At 38.6% G+C, this 21332-nt stretch overlaps 1 protein-coding gene across 9 annotated transcripts in view; it reads left to right on the top strand.

The window, feature by feature from the left end:
- WDR33 (WD repeat domain 33) overlaps positions 1 to 21332 on the top strand; it is a 107248-nt gene that overhangs the window by 70034 nt on the left and 15882 nt on the right. For 8 of the 9 annotated variants that reach the window (XM_060624804.2, XM_078451427.2, XM_060624802.2 and 5 more), the window contains exons 8-15: positions 14746 to 14872; positions 17119 to 17273; positions 17362 to 17440; positions 17888 to 17998; positions 18768 to 18862; positions 19063 to 19149; positions 19617 to 19756; positions 20353 to 20505. In XM_060624804.2, coding sequence (XP_060480787.1) covers positions 14746 to 14872; positions 17119 to 17273; positions 17362 to 17440; positions 17888 to 17998; positions 18768 to 18862; positions 19063 to 19149; positions 19617 to 19756; positions 20353 to 20505 — 947 coding nt within the window. Of the gene's footprint in view, positions 1 to 4; positions 424 to 14745; positions 14873 to 17118; positions 17274 to 17361; positions 17441 to 17887; positions 17999 to 18767; positions 18863 to 19062; positions 19150 to 19616; positions 19757 to 20352; positions 20506 to 21332 lie in introns of those variants that run through there. The other variant, XM_060624807.2, reaches the window with a different exon arrangement.

Here is a 21332-nt window from a genome sequence, read left to right as displayed (position 1 = left end):
TTAGTAATCTCTACACCCAGTGTGGGGCTTCAACTCACGACTCCGAGATCAAGAGTCACATGCTCTTCCAGCTGAGACAGCCAGGTGCCCCCAAGTGTCTTAAAGGCCTCTAACAGTCTGCTGTGTATTTAGGGTTTCGTTTGTTTCTGCTCTGGTTTATTCTTCAGTAATAAGCCCACTTATTTTTTGAGAATGCTCACACTTGGCTTGAAGTTTTTTGAAATTTTAATAAAATTAGTGGTCTTGGGAAATAAGTGCCTCCACTGTAAACCTTTGAAAGTAAAGGAGGGGCTTGTATACACCATTTCATTTAGTACTAAAATCATGATTTATTTTAAGACATAATTTCTTTTTCACGTCAGTGACCTTTAGAAATAAAATAAATAGAAATAAAGCAATTTCCATTACTTCCCTCCTGGCATTTTTCCTACTTACATCATTTCTCTATATCTTAAAAAATAGTATGTATTGAAATTTTTAATCATGTATTTGAAGCTTAAGATAATACATGGCAGTGGGGGATTTAGAGGTAAGTGATCGAGTAAAATGACTGAAAGACACTTGAGTTAAACCTGGTATTTTTCCTATAGGTTTCTTTCTCCCTAGAAAGGAGTTAATATTCTTTAAAAAAGAGAAACTGCAGAGAATCGTCAAACATCTACTCCATACATATAAAAGTAAGTCTCTGTGTTGGAGACTGCATTATCTTAGTCTAGTGGAATCCATAGTTATAGCAAAAGTATTATCTGTCTTTCTTAGTTACTTAAAACATTGTCAAAGTCATTCAGGCAATGACGGCCCCCATTATCGATTTTCCAGTTCTGAGAGAGACACGGCATGAGATCAAGTCTAAAACTTGGTTTGGATGTTGGTCATTGGAACTCAATGTTCTTTTCTCAGAGGTCATTTGAAAACTGAAATTTAGCAAAATCTTAAGTCTTACTTTGTGGAAGTAGTTTTAAATCGAGCCATTTTCTGCTTTCCTGTATTCTGTTCATAGTAGGAAGAGCTCTTGCTGGATAACTGACTCTGGAAATATCTGTCCTCATGGTGGAATTTTTCAGGGCAGAGATTGAATCAAAATAAGAGCATTTGTTGACTGTTCAAAATGTGTGCCAGGCATGATGATAAGTTATATAGCTCTCATTTAATTCCTGAAACAACCCAATAATTGAGTATTAACACTTAAAAATATTAAGGCTTAGCAAGGGTTAAGTAAATTACATAAGGCTGTAACTGGTGACATCTGATGTTTGAACAGGTCAGGTTTACTGCAGGTTTTTAAAAAAATGTTTATTTATTTTAAGAGAGGGAGAGAGAGAGAGAGAGAGAGAGAGAGAGAGAGAGAGAGGGGTAATTCTAGGCAGGCTCTGTGCTGTCAGTGCAGAGGTAGGGCTCGATCCCACGAACTGGGAGATCATGACCTGAGCCAAAATCAAGAGTCGGATGCTCAACTGACTGAGCCACCCAGGTGCCCCTACTCCATATTTTTTACCAGTAACTGCTGTATAATGTATGAGCACTAAACAATGTACCAATATGAATTAAAGTATATTTAATATATCCTTTCTTTGCTTTCAAATAATACTGTTTTGGCACTGTACCTGTGCTTCTACTGGACAAAGCTAATTTCATCTTTTCTTCCTATGGAGGAAAGTCTAGTAGACTATGTGGAAATGAGAATTTTTGTGATTCTGTCTTGATGCTGCTCAGAGAGGAGGGCAGAATTAACCATTGATCTCTTTTCCCTAAGAAAACAATTTTGATTTTTAATACAATGTGCATGGATGTATTTTTTGCTCTCTCAGCTTTTCATTATTCATTCAGTAAAATACAAGAAGATGGCAGATTTTAATCACCTCAAGGAAATGCTGGTATTCTTTATAATATATTAAGTTTAACTTAAAGCGGTTTGGATTTTCACATTTCCTACTAAGTATTTATTACTTGGTTTCCACATTTCTAGAATGGTAAATATTTTTTTCTTTCTGAGATCTGTGGGAGAAATTTAAAAAAATTATTGTATGTCTTCATTTCATGTTTACCTTTATAAAGAGGCATTGACTGGGTAGTGAATTCTAGATTCAGAGTCTCCCTCCAGCCCCGCACCCCCAACTTTAGCACTGTCAAGATCTTGTTCCAGTCTTCTTGGAGCTAGTGTTTTGATGAGAAGTTTTACTCTGTCTTTAAAAACAAAATTTTTTAATGTTTATTTATTTTGAGAGGAGGGGCAGAGAGAGATGAGAGATGAGAGAGAAACTCAAGCAGGTTCTGCACTGTTAGTGCAGAGCGTGATGCAGGGCTCAATCCCGTGAACCATGAGATCATGACTTAGGAGAAAATTTTATGGTACTTTGTAGAATGTCCCTCAATTGGGATTTATCTGATGTTTTTCTCATGATTGGTTGTGGTTTTATGGGATTTGAGGGGGAACATCACAGAGGTCAAGTGCCCTTTTCATTACCTCAGAGCAAGGATGTACACTAACAACATGACCTGATGACCTTGATCACGAGGTTGAGGCAGTGTTTGTCAGAATTGTCCAGTGTAAGGCTACTCTTTCTCTGCCTTCCCCTGCTGTGCTCTTTGGAAGGCAGAGTCATGAAGCACAGCCCACAGTTAAGGTGTGGGAAGTTCCATTTCATGTCCTTGAGGGTGCAGTAACTACATAAGTTATTTGGAATTTTCATGCACAAGAGATTCAACTCTTCTCCCCACTCTTATTTGTTTATTCAGTTATTTAGGTCATTGTGGACTCATATTTATTTGATTGTTTATACTATGATGGAAGCTAAGTAATATCACCAGCTCCCAGCTGAGGTTTTGTTTTCTTATTTCTGCTTTGAAACAGAAAGGGAGATAATTAAGAGCCAATTGGAGTGTTGATGCCATCTCGGATTACGTATTTATAGAAAAAGTTCTTAGTAATAATAGCTTGAAATTACAGTCTGCTGGGAATCATGTGGTAGACACCTGCCTCCAGCAGTTACTTAGGGGTTTGTGTAACCTTGTTCTGATACAGGTAAATTTCTTTTAAGTTTGCCATTGTTACCTTCCTTAGTGGTAGATGAAAAGGGTTTATAGGGAGCCAAAAATGTGCAAATATACACAAGTAGATACTGGCAAAACTCAAGAGATTCACAGTACAGTTGATGTTGGGCATAACTATGATTATCATGGGGTTAATTAATTACTTCTAGTTTGGTCAGGATTCCTTATTGCTTTTGTGTATGTAAACCTCCAACTTTAAAAAACAGTGACCTTAATCTGGCCAATTGAGGGTGATGAATCAGTTTACTTTTTAAATCTTTTTTTCAGAAGGAAAGCTTTCCCCAAAAATGCCTTAAAGTATAATTTAAAATTACTCTTGTTTTCCTTTTGTGATTCTGCCTTTTCTTCTTTATTAGGGGTTTCAGGCATGGCTTCTTTTCACTTTTGGCCAAGGTGTCTTGTCTACTAGTGGTCGTGACTCTGTTGTTAATGTGGTACACCATAGGTGCTACTCTTTCTGGGAGTCTTGGGAGTCTTGGTATTGCCAGGCCTTCCCATTATTCTTTCCAAGATTTTTTTTTTTTTTTTTTTTTTTTTTTTGGTTTTTATACTTTCTTTTCTAGTTTTTCAAGTGGTGACTATATGCTTCTTTTCGTGATTCTTTAAGACTATTACATCATCTGTATATTAATACTGAATTATGAATGTGTGCAGAAATGTTTGCTAGGGAACTTCTGATCTTACACACACACACACACACACACACACACACACACACACCAGTGCACACTTTCTTATAAAGGACTTTGTAGCTGGTTTCTGCCATGTGTATGGGACACCAGGTAGCTCCCATCTCAGACTAATGGCTCCTGTGCTTTGTGATACTGGTTGTTAATATTTGGGACAGTAAAATAGCAATGAGATTGAAAGAATATTTGGTTGCATTCTTTCCCTTTAGGCTTCTTTGATGAATATTGTCCAAAATAGCCTTGTAATTTTATTTTTTTTGAATATTTTAAAAGAAGAAAAACCAACAAAGAGTTTGCAGGTTGGCAGAAAACATGATGCAATGTTCCTGCTTTTTGAACTGAAGAATATAGAGTGTTGATACTCATTCTTTACACTATCAGGCAGTGTTTTGGGGGGAAAGTGTAGAGTTTCCTGTTGTATCAATCATTTCTTAATTGTTTTTCTCCCTTACATAATCCACAAGATTTTTCTAAATACAGTCTTTTAAATTGACTCAGGGAAGCTGTGCTTTTCCTCTGTTACACCCTTCCCCCACATTATTGTGTAAGTTCAGTAGCAGTCTGACATGTAAGTTTTAGCAAACTTATACCTGTATATGTTTTTATTGGGCTCAGAAATCATTTATATGTCATATATTCATAAAACATTTCACTTTGATGCCAGAAGTAGCTACCTGGCATTAATCTTATGACATGTATGCTTAATTTCAGTTTTTAACCTACCTGACAATTTCTTTTAGGTCAGTCTTTCATGTAAATACATGGTACAGATAAATAGAAACCATTTTACTTGCATATGCAAATTAAATGTGTGACTTAAGTAGGAGATTGGCAAATTTATGATGTATCTTACCCCCTTGTTTCATTTGAATTTTTATGCTTGTATACTGGATACTCTTCTGACACCATACATTTCAGTTTTTTACAACCTGATAAACACTTTTGTGTTAACACTCAGCTGTGTCAAATCCTTCCATTTTGCCATGCTTATTTCTGAATTTTTTAAAAGAAGAGCACATTACAGACGTGGTGAAAATCCCTTTACACGCCCTTCCCCAGTGCCCTTCCCCTCTTCCCTCAGAGGTGTCTGCGGTCCTGAATTTTAGTTCATCACTGCACACAATATAATAAGCTAGCATTTCATAATTTCCCACATTCATCTTCTGGGAGACTTGCGAGTGGTTTGAGGAAAAAAAAAACAAAAACCATGGTCAGATTCTCACCTGCAGATTTGTAATCTATATTGAAAGCAACTCTCAGACATGGAAAAAAAAAAAAACTTAATTTTTAAAATTCAACATTGCCTGACTCTTTGACCACAGAACAAAATCCAAGATTTTGTGCTCTGTTGTTGCTTGGAACATACTCCTTGAAAACACTGCCTAGAGGTATAATGTTTCCATGATTGACTTTCCATTTAATTCTATCAGTTTTTACTAATGTCACTTTCTAGATTTAGATGATGGAAATACTAATAGTATCACTTTCAGTTGACATTGACAGTTGGATTGGCTTTAAAATCATTTTGCAAAAAAAGGGAGGTAAAATGTTAATAAATTGCCTATTTATTGGCCAGCGTACAAGTTATTTATGATGTTTAATTTTTTAATGGAGTTCGCTAATCTATTGAATACTAAAATGTCTGGCTGTGGACCCTGGCAACAAATACCCTTTGCTTTAAACTGATCTGTCACATTTATGTTCCTGTGGCTGGAAGTAGATGGAGTTTGTTGTTATTGTTTGACACATTTTCTTGAATAACAGTTCTTCAACTGTTAATGTATGAGATGGTACTTGAATTCTTTGTTTGCTTTTTTTCTTCCTGTATTAGAAAATCTTGGTGCTTTTTGTAAGTTATGTGTAAAAGAAATTTTTCTTAAGATTTGTTCATATACTGGCCTGATCCAGGAAAAATAAAATGGGAAAATGGACACTATTTTTGACCTTCAAATAAAAATACTGGTTTTCAGACTGTTCACCGAGCCTTGGGGTCATATGCATTGTCTTAAGGCAGGACTATTTACCTGTGTGGGATGACAGATGCCTTAGGATCTGGTGAGGCTGTGGAGGAGAGATGAGGTTCTTGAATACACAGAGGCACACAGTTTACATACAATATCACAGAAGCCAGGGAACCTCCTCTTCTAAAGGAAGAGTCTACAAACAGACCTCATTCCCCTACTGGCTTCTGTCACTGAACTACATGTTATGGTTCTGAGATAGGAAATAAACAGAAAAGCTTCCACTTTCTACAAAAGTGCATCTGGGACTGTTCATCAAATACCTAATGACTAAACCATCTGTCCTGTTGTTCTTCGAGTTTTAGGTTTTATTAAGAAGTCTCTGCATTTTATTTCTAGGATCTGTCCTAAGAAAAACACATCAAGTTAGGAAAAATTGTTTTGCATTCTGCATCTTGCTATTTTACGCAAGTTATGTAACTTTTTTTTTAAAAGAGATTTTTCTGTTTTCATTTGTGGAGAAAAGTCTCTTAAGAACCATTAGTTTTTGTTAGCTTGATTTCAGTCTTTATTCGGCAAACATTTTATTCTAAGTATTAACTTTGTTGAAAGTTACTGTACCTGGATTATATGATTCTACAAGTATTTCCCCAGTGTTCAGTCCTCATTTTGTTTGGTGATCACATACATATTTTAGAGATTGAGCATCCAAAGTAGGAGCCCAATAAATGTTGCTATTGTGCACACTTATTTTGAATTAATGAGCAAGGGAAAGCACACAAATGAGCGTGTGAAGGAATGATCACGTATAATAAGTAAAATTGTTGTTTTCTTCCTATTTGGCATAAATTCTGGTGTACAACTTATGGCTATTTTTTGCAAATAATTATTTTGAAGAAGTAAGTTAAACAAGTGTGGTGTGTCAGACTCCAGTTCATCCACAAAGCAGTACCACCTGTCTCCTAAAAGATGCTAATTCTGTCACTGTTCATTTAGCTAGGACCGGAAGAGAGTGTTAGCTAGCTAAGAAATGATGCAGAATTCGTTCCCCGCAAAGCTTAATCTCTAAAGGTAACCTAGTATTGTTAAGTTAGTTTATAATTTCTTTGGGTGGAGTTAGGTCATGGTTGCCATGTTCCTTTCTTTTTCTTTTCTTTTCCCTGTCCCCCACATCCCTTTATTCTTAATAAGACTCCCTGGTCTCCAGAATCCATCTGATTACTTCTCAGGTAGTTAAAAGAAGCAGTTCTCATTTATGTATTTATTTTTAAATTTTACCCTTCGATTCTGTTCTTCTGTCATTCTGAGACATGGAAAGGTGTACAGAAGTTGGTCTACTGCAGTCTCCTCAGTTACATGTGACTGATGGTGAAACAAGAGGAACCTTTTTGACCCTTGTCCAATGCAGGGGTTAGGGACCTGGATACCTCCGCTGCAAACTCCATGTGTAACTTTTGATTCCCTTAAAATAATTTAGCTGCTCATAACCTACTGTCAATGGGAAAGCCTTACTGATAACATAAACAGTTGATAAATACATATTTTATACGTCATATGTATTATATGTTGTATTCTTAGAATAAAGTAAGCGAGAGGGAAAAAATGTTACCAAGAAAATCATAAGGAATAGAAAATACATTTACAGTACATTGCTGTATTTATCAAAAAAACATGTGCATGTAAGTGAACCTGTGCAGTTCAATCCCCTGTTCAAGGGTCAGCTGTATTTTGCCACTTCCTTTGGATGTTCTATATAGTAAGGTGGAAGGGAAGATAGGGATGGTAAGGAAATCCAGGCCACCTCTGGACACTGGCTTACCCCTTTTAGGCCTCAGCTTTATCTTAATGTAACAATTTCAGCACTGGATAACTTTGCAGGTCTTCCCTGGCTCTAGTATCAATTGAAGATACTTCTTTTGTTGTTCATTATGTAACAGTGAATAAAAATGATACCATTATGGGAACTTAAGGAGGAACTTTCTTTAAAATGGCTAATTACAGTCTAAACTTGTGTTGTCCAATAGGAATTTTTGTGATGATGGAACTTTTCCATGTCTGTATTGTCCAGTATGCTAGCCAATAGTTCCATGTGGCTGTCAAGCACTTGAAAAGTCACTAGTGTGACTGAAGAACGTAAATTTTTACTTTGATTAACACAAATTTAAGTAGCCACGTGTGGCTGATAAGTTTTACTGTATTGGACAGTGCAGGTTAAATTCTTAAGTATCTGTAAGTATTTAAGGGATTCCACACATAGATTTATTATGACAGTCTTGTTCTTTATGTAATGATTTGCAACTGGAATCTCTTAGTTTTAGAATTAGCGATTGCAGCTCCAACTTTGAATATTAATCTTTCTTCCAGCATATCCTCCCTTTCTAATTGCAGTCAAGTGTGGGTAGAGGTACTGTGACCTTTCCCAGGGATCCTGGAATCTTTACTTGGTAACCATGCACCTATATTGCTGGCTCTTTAAAGCTCTTCTCCTATGGAAGACTGTATGTGTTTACCACAGTCTACCTGTAGACCCCTGTCAGATCCCTGCAAGGCTACACCTTGCCCTGTGTTAGGCTTTGTAGTACCTGGAGTGGGTTTGATGTTGAATTTTATCTTCGTATTTTCAGGCTTGATTCTGAAAAGTTACAATTAAGGGCCACTTTAAAAATTGCTTGGTGTTCCATTGGCAAGAAGTTTTTAGTCCTAGATCTTGAGCCATTAGCAAGATGTTAGTTCTAAAATATCTAGGTCACTGGTTTGTAAAAACAGTTATCACTTGAATAAATTTTCAATTCCATCTGTGTTAATTGCTTCAGCATTGCAAATACTAATTACGTTTGTGAAGTTTCCATATTTGGGGATCACAAAGAATTTTGAATGGTTCTATCCTGAAATTCTGGACCTTTGAAATGATAAAAATTAGTATAGAGACATTCATTTGGGTTAATGGTTACAGTTGATAAGCTGTGTGTTTGGGCTTCAATCATTTTTCTGTGAGAGAATAATTTATATAAAATTAAGCTTCTATATATAGCACCCAGCTCACAAAACCTGAAATATGCAACTTCATTCATTCATACTGAGTCTGAGAGCTATCCGAAAAAGTGCATCCCCACTGAGGTTCTGAAGCACATCTTCCTGGGACTGCAAGCACTGGTTAGTTCTGTATTGAGTGACAAAGGCACTAATTAGTATCAGTCATTTCTTAAGATTTGAATAGAAGGAGACCAAAGGCAGTTGCCATTAAGTAAAGTAATAAAAGAACATGTTAAAAACTTCAGGCAGTACAAGAGTAAATGCCTACTTTTTCCCATAGCATTTCTTTTCCCTAAAAAACTATTATCAGCTACGTTTTCTTTTGTACAAATTGGATGAAATTACACTTTGCTTTTCTGCTTATATTTTTTTAAAAGTCAGGCTTATTGAGGTCTAAATTACACATGGTAACATTCACCCTTGCTAGGTATTCAGTTCTATGAATTTTGACATATACCATAATGAAGATATGTAACATTTCAGTCCCTTCAAAATGTTCCTTTCCTTTGCTTCATTGTTGTAACCACCACCATAATCAAGATATAGAACATTTCCTTCACCCCCAAAACGTTCCCTCATCTTGCCTCAGTTTAACAGCTGTACTGTTTTCAGTTACATGGATTTACCTTAATTTTCCTAAGTAACCCCTCATTGATTGATGTTTGGGTTGTTTTCAGTCTTGGGAATCAAACAAGGAACAATAAATATGTTTGTAAAATTTTGGTGTGATTTTACAACTACAGACACAGGTAAATTTCTAGGAGAATTAAGGCTATAACATTTTTTTAAATTTAATTTTTTATTTTTTTAAATTTACATCCAAATTAGCATATAGTGCAACAATGATTTCAGAAGTAGATTCCTTAGTGCCCCTTACCCATTTAGCCCATCCCCCCTCCCACAACCCCTCCTGTAACCCTCAGTTTGTTCTCCATATTTATGAGTCTCTTCTGTTTTGTCCCCCTCCCTGTTTTTATATTATTTTTGTTTCCCTTCCCTTATGTTCATCTGTTTTGTCTCTTAAAGTCCTCATATGAGTGAAGTCATACGATTTTTGTCTTTTTCTGACTAATTTCACTTAGCATAATACTTTCTAGTTCCAAGCATGTAGTTACAAATGGCAAGATTTCATTCTTTTTGATTGCCAAGTAATATTCCATTGTATATATGTACCACATTTTCTTTATCCATTCATCAATCAATGGACATTTGGGCTCTTTGCATGCTTTGGCTATTGTTGATAGTGCTGCTATAAATATTGGGGTGCATGTGTCCCTTTAAAACAGCACACCTGTATCCCTTGGATAAATGCCTAGTAGTGCAATTGCTGGGTCATAGGGTAATTCTATTTTTAGTTTTTTGAAACAGTTCCATACTGTTTTCCAGAGTGGCTGCACCAGCTTGCATTCCCAAGCCTGTAACATTTTGATAGATTTGACCAAATGGCCTCTCCCAAAATTGTACCAGTTTACTTTCTGACCAGTAATGGATGACAGTGCCTATTATTCTCTTATTGCTGGGGTCACCAAATTTAATTTTTGTTACTCTGATAGAAAAATACTGCCTAGCAAAGTAACTTGCATTCAGTGGTGGTTTTTTTTCTCATTTTAAAAACATCAGAAAGTTACCCACACACAAAAATCTAACCTATGTGATTTATGGTTAAAACCACACTGTAACATTAGAGGAAATATGAACACTTCACCTTTGTTTCTGTGATCTCAATATAGTTTTCATTTGCTGCTTATTCATATTTCTGTACTTACACATGAACATTTTCATAATCACCCCTGTGGTATATGCACCATTTATACATATGTTATTTTGCTTGCTAGTTTAAAATTCACTTTATTTCACGAGCATTTTCCTTTGTTCCTAGAATCCTTATTTTAATAGTTGTATGTTCTTTTTTTTGGCCATGACACAGTTCGCTTAATTATCCCACCTCTAAAATTTGTTCACACATTTTCACTACTTTCAACAAGGTTTCAAATGCCATCTCTTAAATATAAAAGTTAAAAAAAACCTTTAGATTATTTTCTTAGGATAAATTTCTATTAGTCTCCTTGTTCTGGATCTAATTGTGTCAACACTGACATGAGAGGGTACAATTTTATCATTTGAAAGCATTTTTGTCACTTCATTGGAAATTTAGTAACATTTTTTTACTGAAGAAGGAAGCGGTTGCAGATCAGTGTGCTTCTGCGCCAGGGTTAAGCTATTTATTTTTCCTCCTTTTCATTTGAAAAAATTGTAACAATGATACATGCTACTTGTAACCATTTCGTATCCACTTTCCAGAGGTAATCAGTCTACTGCTATTTAGTAAATTAAAAATTTTAGTTGATTTTTTTCTCAATAGATGATTCATGTGTTTCAGTATTTAAAAAGTACCAAACAATATACAGTGAAGTCTCCTTACTCATTTACCTCTCTTGGAGGCAATTAATGTGATGAGATTCTTGTGTTTTCTTTCAGGCACATTTTGTACATTTTTGAGCAAATGTTTGTGTGTGCTCTGTGTGTGTGTCTTTTTAAGCTACAAATGTAATTAGCATGGTGCACATATTATTTTGTACATATTTTCTTAGGTAACTTTTATTTGTGTTTAATAAAAAAAATAGATGACATGTGCATATAGTTAAAAATAAAATAATGTAAAGACTTGGATACTTGCCTTTCCATCTGTTCCCTGTCTGCTATCTTTCAGTGAGTCTTTGTGCATATAGAAGCCAATAGAAAGGGACATGTTTTCTTTTCCTCCTGTAACTCTTAGACGAACCTTTCCACATCTAATGGGGCAATAGGCATTTAAGAGCTATGGCTTAGGGGCCAGCTCCCTGCATTCAAGATGTCTGCTCTGCCATATATCAGCTGTGTGATCATGGGCAAGTTGTTCAACCTATTTGTAATTTTCATATGTAAAGTATTAGTATACATGCTTTGCTTAGAATAACTAATAGTGCCATACAGATGTGCCTGGGTGGCTCAGCCAGGCGTCTGACTCTTGTTTTTGGCTCAGATCACAATTCCAGGGTTGTAGGACCGAGCCCCTCATTAGGTTCCGTACTGAGCGTCGAGCTTGCTTAAGACACTGTCTCTCTCTGTCTCTCTCTGTCCACCGCCACCAGCCCCCCCCCCCCACCCCCATGCTCTTACTCTCTTAAAAAAAAAAAAAAAAAAAAGAATAATACCATACATATAATAAGTGTATATGCTTGCTAATAGTAGTATTTTTATTTTATTATTAAGGACAATGACCAATAAAATAATATCCAAGAATCAGTTCCAATCAGTTGAATTTTTATTAGTGATTTGTCTGGATATGGGTAAATTTGTTTAGCAGAAAAGGATAGATGGGATTCCTCACTTGGCTTGGATTCTACTTAAATACATTGTAGAAAACTTCAGAAAACAAAATCAAAGCAGCTAAAATATATTTTGTTGTTTCTTTTTTATGAACTGATAGGGTTTTCTTTTTTCTTTTTTTTTGCATATACTTCTTTAAACATATACTATATAGACTAAACATATAAAGTGGAGGCAATATCAAAAGTATCCCAGAAAAGGCGAGGTTAGAGGGGGCTGCTTAGAGTATGAACTTTTTTTTGCACAATGCATCGTATTTTAAAAGTGTTTTCTAACGTATTTTCCAAATTTGGCTAAAATACACATGTATCTATACATAATACTTGATTTTGGGTGATAGTGGCCCATAAAGTTTTTTTAATTTCCTGGCCATATCTTAGTTGTTAATGACATTAAACTTTCTTAAGCCAAACAAGGGGCTGGGGGACTGAAGTGTATTTCTATTCAATATTACCATGCTCAGTTCTTTTTCTTAATAAAATCAAAACAACAATAAAATTTCCCCTTTCCCACCTTCGGGTCCCATATATAAAATTATATATGTTCATTATATATATACAGCACAAAACATTACAAAAAGAAAATATAAAAACAAAACACACAGGAATAAGAATCACCTTAATACCTCTACTCATCTTAATAATATTTCTGGAAACAGTTTGGTGTCTAGACTTCTTGCATTTTTTCTCTAGATAGGCTTGCATACACTCATGGTCTTAATTTATCTTTTACATTCGTGGCATCAGGAATACTGCACACACTGGTATTTTTGAGATTGTATCATGAACATTGTAATTACATCGTTAAATTACTATATTATCATTTAACAGGTGCATCATATTCCATTGAGCCCATATGCCATACTGAAATATATTTTGCAATATGTTTCTGGAGGGCATTTCAGAATAAACTATCAGTTAACATTCTTGTAAATAAATCTTTCTGTACATCCATTATTTCCTCAGGATAAATTCTGAGACATGAGGTCATTGGGTCGTAGGATACGCACATTTTTCAGGCTTCAGTACACATTGTTAAACTGTTGCCCAGGCAGTTGGCATCTTCTTACATGCTTGCCAGCATGGGGTCTTGTTTTTAAAGTTCCTGCTTATTTGAGATGCAAATCCTTCTTTTCTCCTCCTTCTTTCCTTCCTTCCTCCTCCTCCTCCTCCTCCTCCTCTTCCTCCTCCTCCTCCTCCTCTTCTTCTTCTTCTCCTCCTTCTTCTTCTTCTTCTTCTCCTCCTCCTCCTCCTCCTCCTCCTCCTTCTCCTCCTCCTCCTTCTTCTCCTCCTCCTTCTTCTCCTCCTTCTCCTCCTTCTCCTTCTTCTCCTCCTCCTTCTCCTTCTCCTCCTCCTTCTTCATTTACTTTTGAGAGAGAGAGCACGAGCAGGGGAGGGACAGAGAGGATCCTAAGTGGTCTCTGCACCGTCAGCGCAAGCCCGACAGAGGGCTCCATCTCACGAACTGCAAGATCATGACCTGAGCCAAAATCAAGAGTGGGACGCTCAACCAACTGAGCCACATGGGTGCCCCAAATCACTCACCTTAATTGGTGCAAATTTACTTTCTACTGCCTCTGGAACCATCTCTTCCTTCTTCCCTACCTCCCTCCCTTGATATTCTTCCATATCCTTTCTCCTTCCCACCTCAAACTTCATAGAAGCTGGATTTGGTCTTGATTACAGAGGGAGCTGTTTGAAATACTCTCTACCTCCCTTTTCACCTGCTTTGTAGTGCTGTATAAACTGCTCCTGAGGCTTTTTCTGGATAGCACTGATTTTTTAAAAGCCATAACTAGTTTCTTTGAGTTCTGTAAATTGTGATTCTGACTTTAGTGAGTTTTAGTATCAGTTAATGTGTTCCACTTGTGAAGTGACCTCATGCTCTAGCACTGTGGTTGAGAGAACTATTTCTGGAATCCTGTAGACCAGGTTCACATTCCAGCTCCTGTTCTCGTTGACTAGCTTTGGAAACTAGGACGTCTTAGTTAACCCCTCCAGTCCTTCTGTTTCTTTACTTCCCTTATAAAAAGGATGTAATGATCATATCTTTCTCAGGATTTTGTGAGGATTTCAAGAGGTGATGCTTGTAGTAAGCACTAAACAGAGTAGCTGGCATGTGTGTGAATGACACAGGGATTGTTTTTCTCATTTTGATTTAATCAAATTCATCAATTCATTTCAATAAGTGGAATACTTTTCCTACTGCCACATCTAGAAAATGCTGGTGTGTGAATCTGAATTTAGGACTTTTGATCTATAAGGATCATTGTGAAGTGGGAAAACCTGGAGTGAACGGCAAGGATCGTGCCCAATGATTATGATCGTCCTGCAAAAACATAAAAAGCTTTAAATATGGGGCTTGGGTGATGCAGCTTCCAAAATGCTTTGACTGGCCCTCCAGCAGGTAGGCAAGAAGATGAGCTTAGTTGTAGGAGAAGAGGAATAGTTCCTGTGCATCGTGGCCTTGGAAGAGGTTGCTGTATCCAAAACTCGAAAGACCAAAGAGTCTTTTCAAAAAGATTAATATGACAGTACTAGGATCAAAACTTATAATAGTTTTGTCTACTCTGGTTTAAATTCAGTGGAGTTCTGCTTTAAATGTGTGACTGATTAGGTTTTATCTTAATTTGTTTCCCACAGGGCATGGTGCAGATGTGAAATGTGTAGACTGGCATCCAACAAAAGGGTTAGTTGTTTCAGGAAGTAAAGATAGTCAACAACCAATCAAGTTCTGGGATCCCAAGACGGGGCAGAGTCTTGCAACACTGTAAGTGATAGGAACCCTACCTTGGTCCCTAAACGAAGGGGCACAAGGCTGCCTGTATTCCTTAACTTTGAGCCTTCTTTCCCACCATGTATTCTTGAAAATCTAGGGTAGACAACAGATGGACTCGTACCTAGAGTCTTCTTATTAATTAAGTGTGGTTTCTGTTCTGCTATATGTATCTAAATGTAATTTGGGGATCCTGGGGGTGGGGGTGGGGAGGAGGAGGTGGTTCTCGCTACCCTAGGTTGCCATGTCTCACAATGTACCATTTGGTATATGGAGCTGATGTTGTGCCACTTACTAGACATACCCCAGGCCTCTCCATCTTGCCACATCTGCCCACCTCGCCACATCTGCCCCAGCCCTCTCCATCTCGCCACATCTGTCCATCTCGCCACATCTGTCCCAGCCCTCTTCATCTCGCCACATCTGTCCATCTCGCCACATCTGTCCCAGCCTTCTCCATCTCGCCACATCTGTCCCAGCCCTCTTCATCTCGCCACATCTGTCCATCTCGCCACATCTGTCCCAGCCCTCTCCATCTTGCCACATCTGTCCATCTCACCACATCTGCCGCAGCCCTCTCCATCTCGCCACATCTGTCCATCTCGCCACATCTGTCCATCTCACCATATCTGCCGCAGCCCTCTCCATCTTGCCACATCTGTCCATCTCACCACATCTGCCCCAGCCCTCTCCATCTTGCCACATCTGTCCATCTCACCACATCTGCCCAGCCTTCTCCATCTCGCCACATCTGTCCATCTCGCCACATCTGCCCCAGCCCTCTCCATCTCACCACATCTGCCCACCTTGCCACATCTGCCCCAGCCCTCTCCATCTTGCCACATCTGTCCATCTCACCACATCTGCCCAGCCTTCTCCATCTCGCCACATCTGCCCATCTCGCCACATCTGCCCCAGCCCTCTCCATCTCACCACATCTGCCCACCTTGCCACATCTGCCCCAGCCCTCTCCATCTTGCCACATCTGTCCATCTCACATCTGCCCCAGCCCTCTCCATCTTGCCACATCTGTCCATCTTGCCACATCTGTCCATCTCACCACATCTGCCGCAGCCCTCTCGATCTTGCCACATCTGCCCACCTCGCCACATCTGCCCAGCCCTCTCCATCTCACCACATCTGTCCATCTCGCCACATCTGCCCCCGCCCTCTCCATCTCGCCACATCTGTCCATCTCACCACATCTGCCCCAGCCCTCTCCATCTTGCCACATCTGTCCATCTTGCCACATCTGTCCCAGCCCTCTCCATCTTGCCACATCTGCCCATCTCACCACATCTGCCCCAGCCCTCTCCATCTTGCCACATCTGCCCCAGCCCTCTCCATCTCGCCATATCTGTCCATGTCACCACATCTGTCCCAGCCCTCTCCATCTCGCCACATCTGCCCACCTCACCACATCTGCCCCAGCCCTCTCCATCTCACCACATCTGTCCCATCTCACCATATCTGTCCATCTCGCCACATCTGTCCATCTCGGCACATCTGCTCCAGCCCTCTCCATCTCACCACATCTGTTTAGAGAGAAGTTTCCCCTCCAGTTTTGAATCCATTCTCATTTTTTGTCTGAGGTGCTTATTTCTGATGCAGCCTCATAATAAAGTTTTGTCTTTGAATTATCTGTTGACATTCATATTTAAATGGCTATGTTACTAACATGTTTTTGACGAAACAGCTGGATCCTGGTCCTTGTGACTGGGAAGGGAGGCAAATCCAGAGTGAGGGGTTGGAGCAAGGCTGCTTTGCTGCAGACTGCAGTGGCTGCAGCCGCTGAAGGGAAATGTGAGCGGTGCTCCTTGCAGGCCTCGACTTGTTGCGGTGTTTTTAGTTCAAATTAACCCTCAAACTAGCCTGTGCCCCTTTTTTATGCTTTGTCTTAATGAGAGGAGCTTCACTGAACTTTGAAAAGTTAATGAGATTTATTGAATATTAATTTACATGCTCAGGTGCTTCCCTGCTTCACAGATCAGCTTCCCTGTACAGTTGAGGTTCTGTTGCTATTTTAGTTGGTTAATGAAAACTATGCTTAGATAATGGATGTTATTTCTGTCATTGACCTATTTCTTTCAAGTGTACTTTAACTGTGGTCTCGTGCTGTTACATGCTTTACAGACCTCTTGCCGTCTTGACCCATGTCCTTTTTAACCAAAATGGCCATTGTATGGATTCATACTTGTTTTAAATTCTGACAGATTATTTCCTTGGTACTTTGTTTCTAGTCACGCCCATAAAAACACAGTAATGGAAGTGAAATTAAATCTCAATGGCAATTGGCTGCTCACCGCATCACGTGACCACCTCTGCAAACTTTTTGATATCCGAAACCTGAAAGAAGAGCTTCAAGTCTTCCGAGGTCACAAGAAAGAAGCCACAGGTCGGTGGCTGTGGCATGCTTCTCATTCTGTCACCACTAGTATGCTGAGATGCTGACGACTTTGCCTTCCCCCACGTTTGTTTTACAGCTGTGGCCTGGCATCCTGTTCACGAAGGACTATTTGCCAGTGGCGGGTCCGATGGCTCTTTGTTATTCTGGCATGTGGGGTATGTAATACTTACCATGTAAAACAGTTGTATATTTTATGAAGAGAGCTCCCAAAAGTATAGAACATGGTATTTTGTGTTTTTTTCTGAGTATTCCTATGTCCTGTATCAGAGTCTTCCTGCAGTTTTCAATTCTGTAAACCCAGCTTGGAATAGAAAACTTAGCACCTTCATTTTGGATGTGGAAACCACTAAAGGAGAATAAAACAGATTTCTTTGATTCTTATTGGTGAAATCATTCTTGAAGCATTTTTCCCTCTGAAGTGCTCTTTGAATCAAAGATTATATTACTGATGACAAATCAGTACCCCTGAAACATGTGGAACTGACCAGATTCAAAGTAAAAGGCTTTGGTAGCTTTGTGTTACAGTAAAACAAAATGTCTGTGTGTGTGTGTGTGTGTGTGTGATTTTATTGAAAAGACTTCTTTCTGTGGTGCTATTACAGGGTAGAGAAGGAAGTGGGTGGGATGGAGATGGCCCATGAAGGAATGATCTGGAGTCTGGCGTGGCATCCTCTTGGACATATTCTCTGCTCAGGTTCAAATGACCATACTAGGTAAGCTTTATATCAAAAATAACAAGGAATTACTGTGTTTATAGAGCTGCAGAGAAGATATATATTTATTTTTATTGATGTATTAATTCGTGGTCCAACCTCTTTTTTATAAATTTTTTAAAATTTAATTTTGAGAGAGAGAGAGAGAGAGAGAGAGAATGAGAGGGGGAAGGATAGACAGAGAAGGAGACAGAGAATCCAAAGCAGGTTCCAGGCTCTGAGCTGTCAGCACAGAGCCCAACGCAGGGCTCGAACCCACAAACTGTGAGATTATGACCTGAGAGCCAAAGTCAGACTGAGCCCTTTATGAATTTTTTAAATCTTTATTTATTTTTGAGAGAGAGAGAGAGACAGAGAGCATGAGAGGGGGAGGGGCAGAGAGAGAGGGAGACACAGAATCTGAAGCAGGCTCCAGGCTCTGAGCTGTTAGCACAGAGCCCGACATGGGGCTCGAACCCATGACCTGTGACCTGAGCCGAAGTCAGATATTCAGCTAACTGAGCCACCCAGGCGCCCCTGTAGTTCAACATTTTTATAGTGATTTATAAATATGTATATAATAATAAGGAGATAGAGTATGGAGTATGACTTTGTTATTCAAATTTTGTTCTGCCTTCTTATAAAAAAAAATCATTCAACATTTTAAATTTTTAGAAGAAAGGTGTTTAAAACTTTATTGCGTTTACCCTGCTTGGTATTTGTAAGTGCCCAGAAATATACCAAAACTATGCTCCTCCCCTCGCCCCTCCAAATGGTTTTGTTTTGACAGCAAATTTTGGACCCGAAACCGACCAGGTGATAAAATGCGAGATCGATATAATCTCAACCTATTGCCTGGAATGTCTGAAGATGGAGTAGAATATGGTGAGACCCTTGCACATTTATTGTTCTTTGAAATCTGATATTCTTTTATAAAAGTGTTATTAGGTATGGATAAGATTATATAAAACTAATTTCAGTTTTACAGTTTATTGAGTGATAATTCATTTTTATAAAGTGTTCATTTTATTGGACTACTATGTTTATAAAATCTCTATTGACAATAGATGTATTTCTATTTGTAGATGACCTTGAACCTAATAGCCTGGCAGTAATTCCAGGAATGGGAATACCAGAACAACTAAAACTGGCTATGGAACAGGAGCAGATGGGTAAGAGACATTGTACCTATACGTTTTATTTTTATAAAATTTTTGGAGACCTCTTCTATTTTCTTCTTTTTTTAAGTTTATTTATTTGTTTGAGAGACAGAGACAGCATGCACAGGCAGGGGAGGGTCTGAGAGAGGGAGAGGATTCCAAGCTGGCTCTGAGCTGGCAGCCCAAAGCCCAGTGTAGAGCTCCAACTCACAAACTGTGAGATCATGACCTGAGCTGAAACCAAGAGTTTGGACCCTTAACCGACTGAGCCACCCAGGCGCCCCTGGAGACCTGTTTCTTACCTTCATGATGCTGAATTATTTTGAAAGTGCCCAAATGATTTATGTTGAGACATGTTGATAAAAGTCATCGAATTATCTATTACATATTATTTAAAGTCTCTTCTAAAAATGCATTCACTGATGAAGTAGCCACCTTCTCTTATTTCCTTGGCTAACTGCTTCTTTTTATGGTTACAGGGAAAGATGAGTCAAATGAAATTGAGATGACAATTCCAGGTTTGGACTGGGGAATGGAGGAGGTGATGCAAAAGGATCAGAAAAAAGTTCCTCAGAAGAAAGTTCCATATGCAAAACCTATTCCTGCTCAGTTCCAGCAGGTGAGTAACTACCAGCAGCCCCCTCCTCCACCAGGAGGTTCTGCCTGCTGAGGCTTTCTTGCATGTTTTCATCCGTGGAAGGTCTTTCTGCACTACAGACTTCTTTGGAGTATTCTTAGACAGAGTTCCCATCTGCTGCTCTGCATTCGTGTGGAGTTTGTCATGACTCTTGTAGCTCTTTGATTCTCACCTATGTCTTACTGCCCAAGCCATCAGAGGAAAGAGAAGAGAGAAGCATGGAACAGAGAGAGTATGTTGACTCTCCTCTGCGTTGTCTGTCTGTCTTCTACTTTATTTGTCTCTGCAACACAAAGTGCCTGTGCCCTTTTGAAGATGTGGGCAGACTTTTCATTCTTAATAACACATAAGATCTTATAGTTTTTATTAAGTTAGTAATTTCTACCTGGCAATGTGCTTGCCTAACTCCATTCTTGTGTCACCAAGAAGGAGCATTAGAAATAAAGGCAGTGTACCAGGTGAACTGACTTCTTTTCAGCAGGTTGGAATGAGCCAATGACCTTACAGAATGGTTTTCACCTTCTCTCATTATAATATACACACTTAGGGTATATTTTAATATTCTCTTCTTTCCCAAGGCGTGGATGCAAAATAAAGTTCCAATTCCTGCCCCAAATGAGGTACTGAATGACAGAAAAGAGGACATTAAATTGGAAGAGAAGAAGAAAACACAAGCGGAAATTGAACAAGAAATGGCCACGTTACAGTATACTAACCCACAGCTTCTGGAGGTGTGTGATGCTCTTTAGCGGAGGGTTCAAGATGATCTAAGAAAGTAGATCTTTCTTAAAAGACATTTATTGACATGCTCTTAAGGAGAGGGGATGGGACTCTCAGATGGATCTGACGAACGCCACCATTTCTGTTTTTCTCATTTTTTAATTGAAGTATAGTTTACATACAATGTCACAGTTTCAGGTGTACAACATAGTGATTCACTAGTTCTATGCCTTATGCTGTGCACAGCATGATAAGTGTATCATCTGTCACCATGCAACATTATTACAGTATTAGTGACTATATTCTCAATGCTGTACGTTTTGTCCCTGTGACTTAATTATTTTATTAACTGGAGGTTTGTACCTCTTAAACCTCTTCCCCTATTTTGCCCATACCCCCACCCAGCACCACCATTTCTTATTGCTACATTAGGAAGCTAGTTTGTGAAAGAATTCTGTTTCTTAGACTTTGAAACCAGATCAGTCAAGCAGTGAGTCGAACTAAGTTAAACGTACCTTTTCCATAGAAAAGATAAAGCCAGCACAGTTTTAACTTGAATTCATTTATTTACCCACAGATAAAATAATTTTTCTTTTTCTGTCAGCTCTAGAGCAGGTGATTTGCTCCTTTTTTTTTTTTTTAACCTTTGAAAGTTAGCAAGAATGATAAAGAACTAGTAAATTATTGGATATGAATAATTCTGACTATTGTTTCCCAGTATTTCAAAAGAAGGTGCTTACATGCTCCCAGAATACCTGAATGTTGTATGGATTGTAGTTACTGTGGAGTGTTGGGAGGTCGATGCCTTATGTTTGTATTGAGGCTCTCCCAGTGAAGT

The sequence above is a fragment of the Panthera onca genome, chromosome C1 (assembly GCF_046562875.1).
Source record: "Panthera onca isolate mPanOnc1 chromosome C1, mPanOnc1 haplotype 2, whole genome shotgun sequence".
Lineage (NCBI taxonomy): Eukaryota > Metazoa > Chordata > Mammalia > Carnivora > Felidae > Panthera > Panthera onca.
This window is presented reverse-complemented; position numbering and strand designations above follow the sequence as displayed.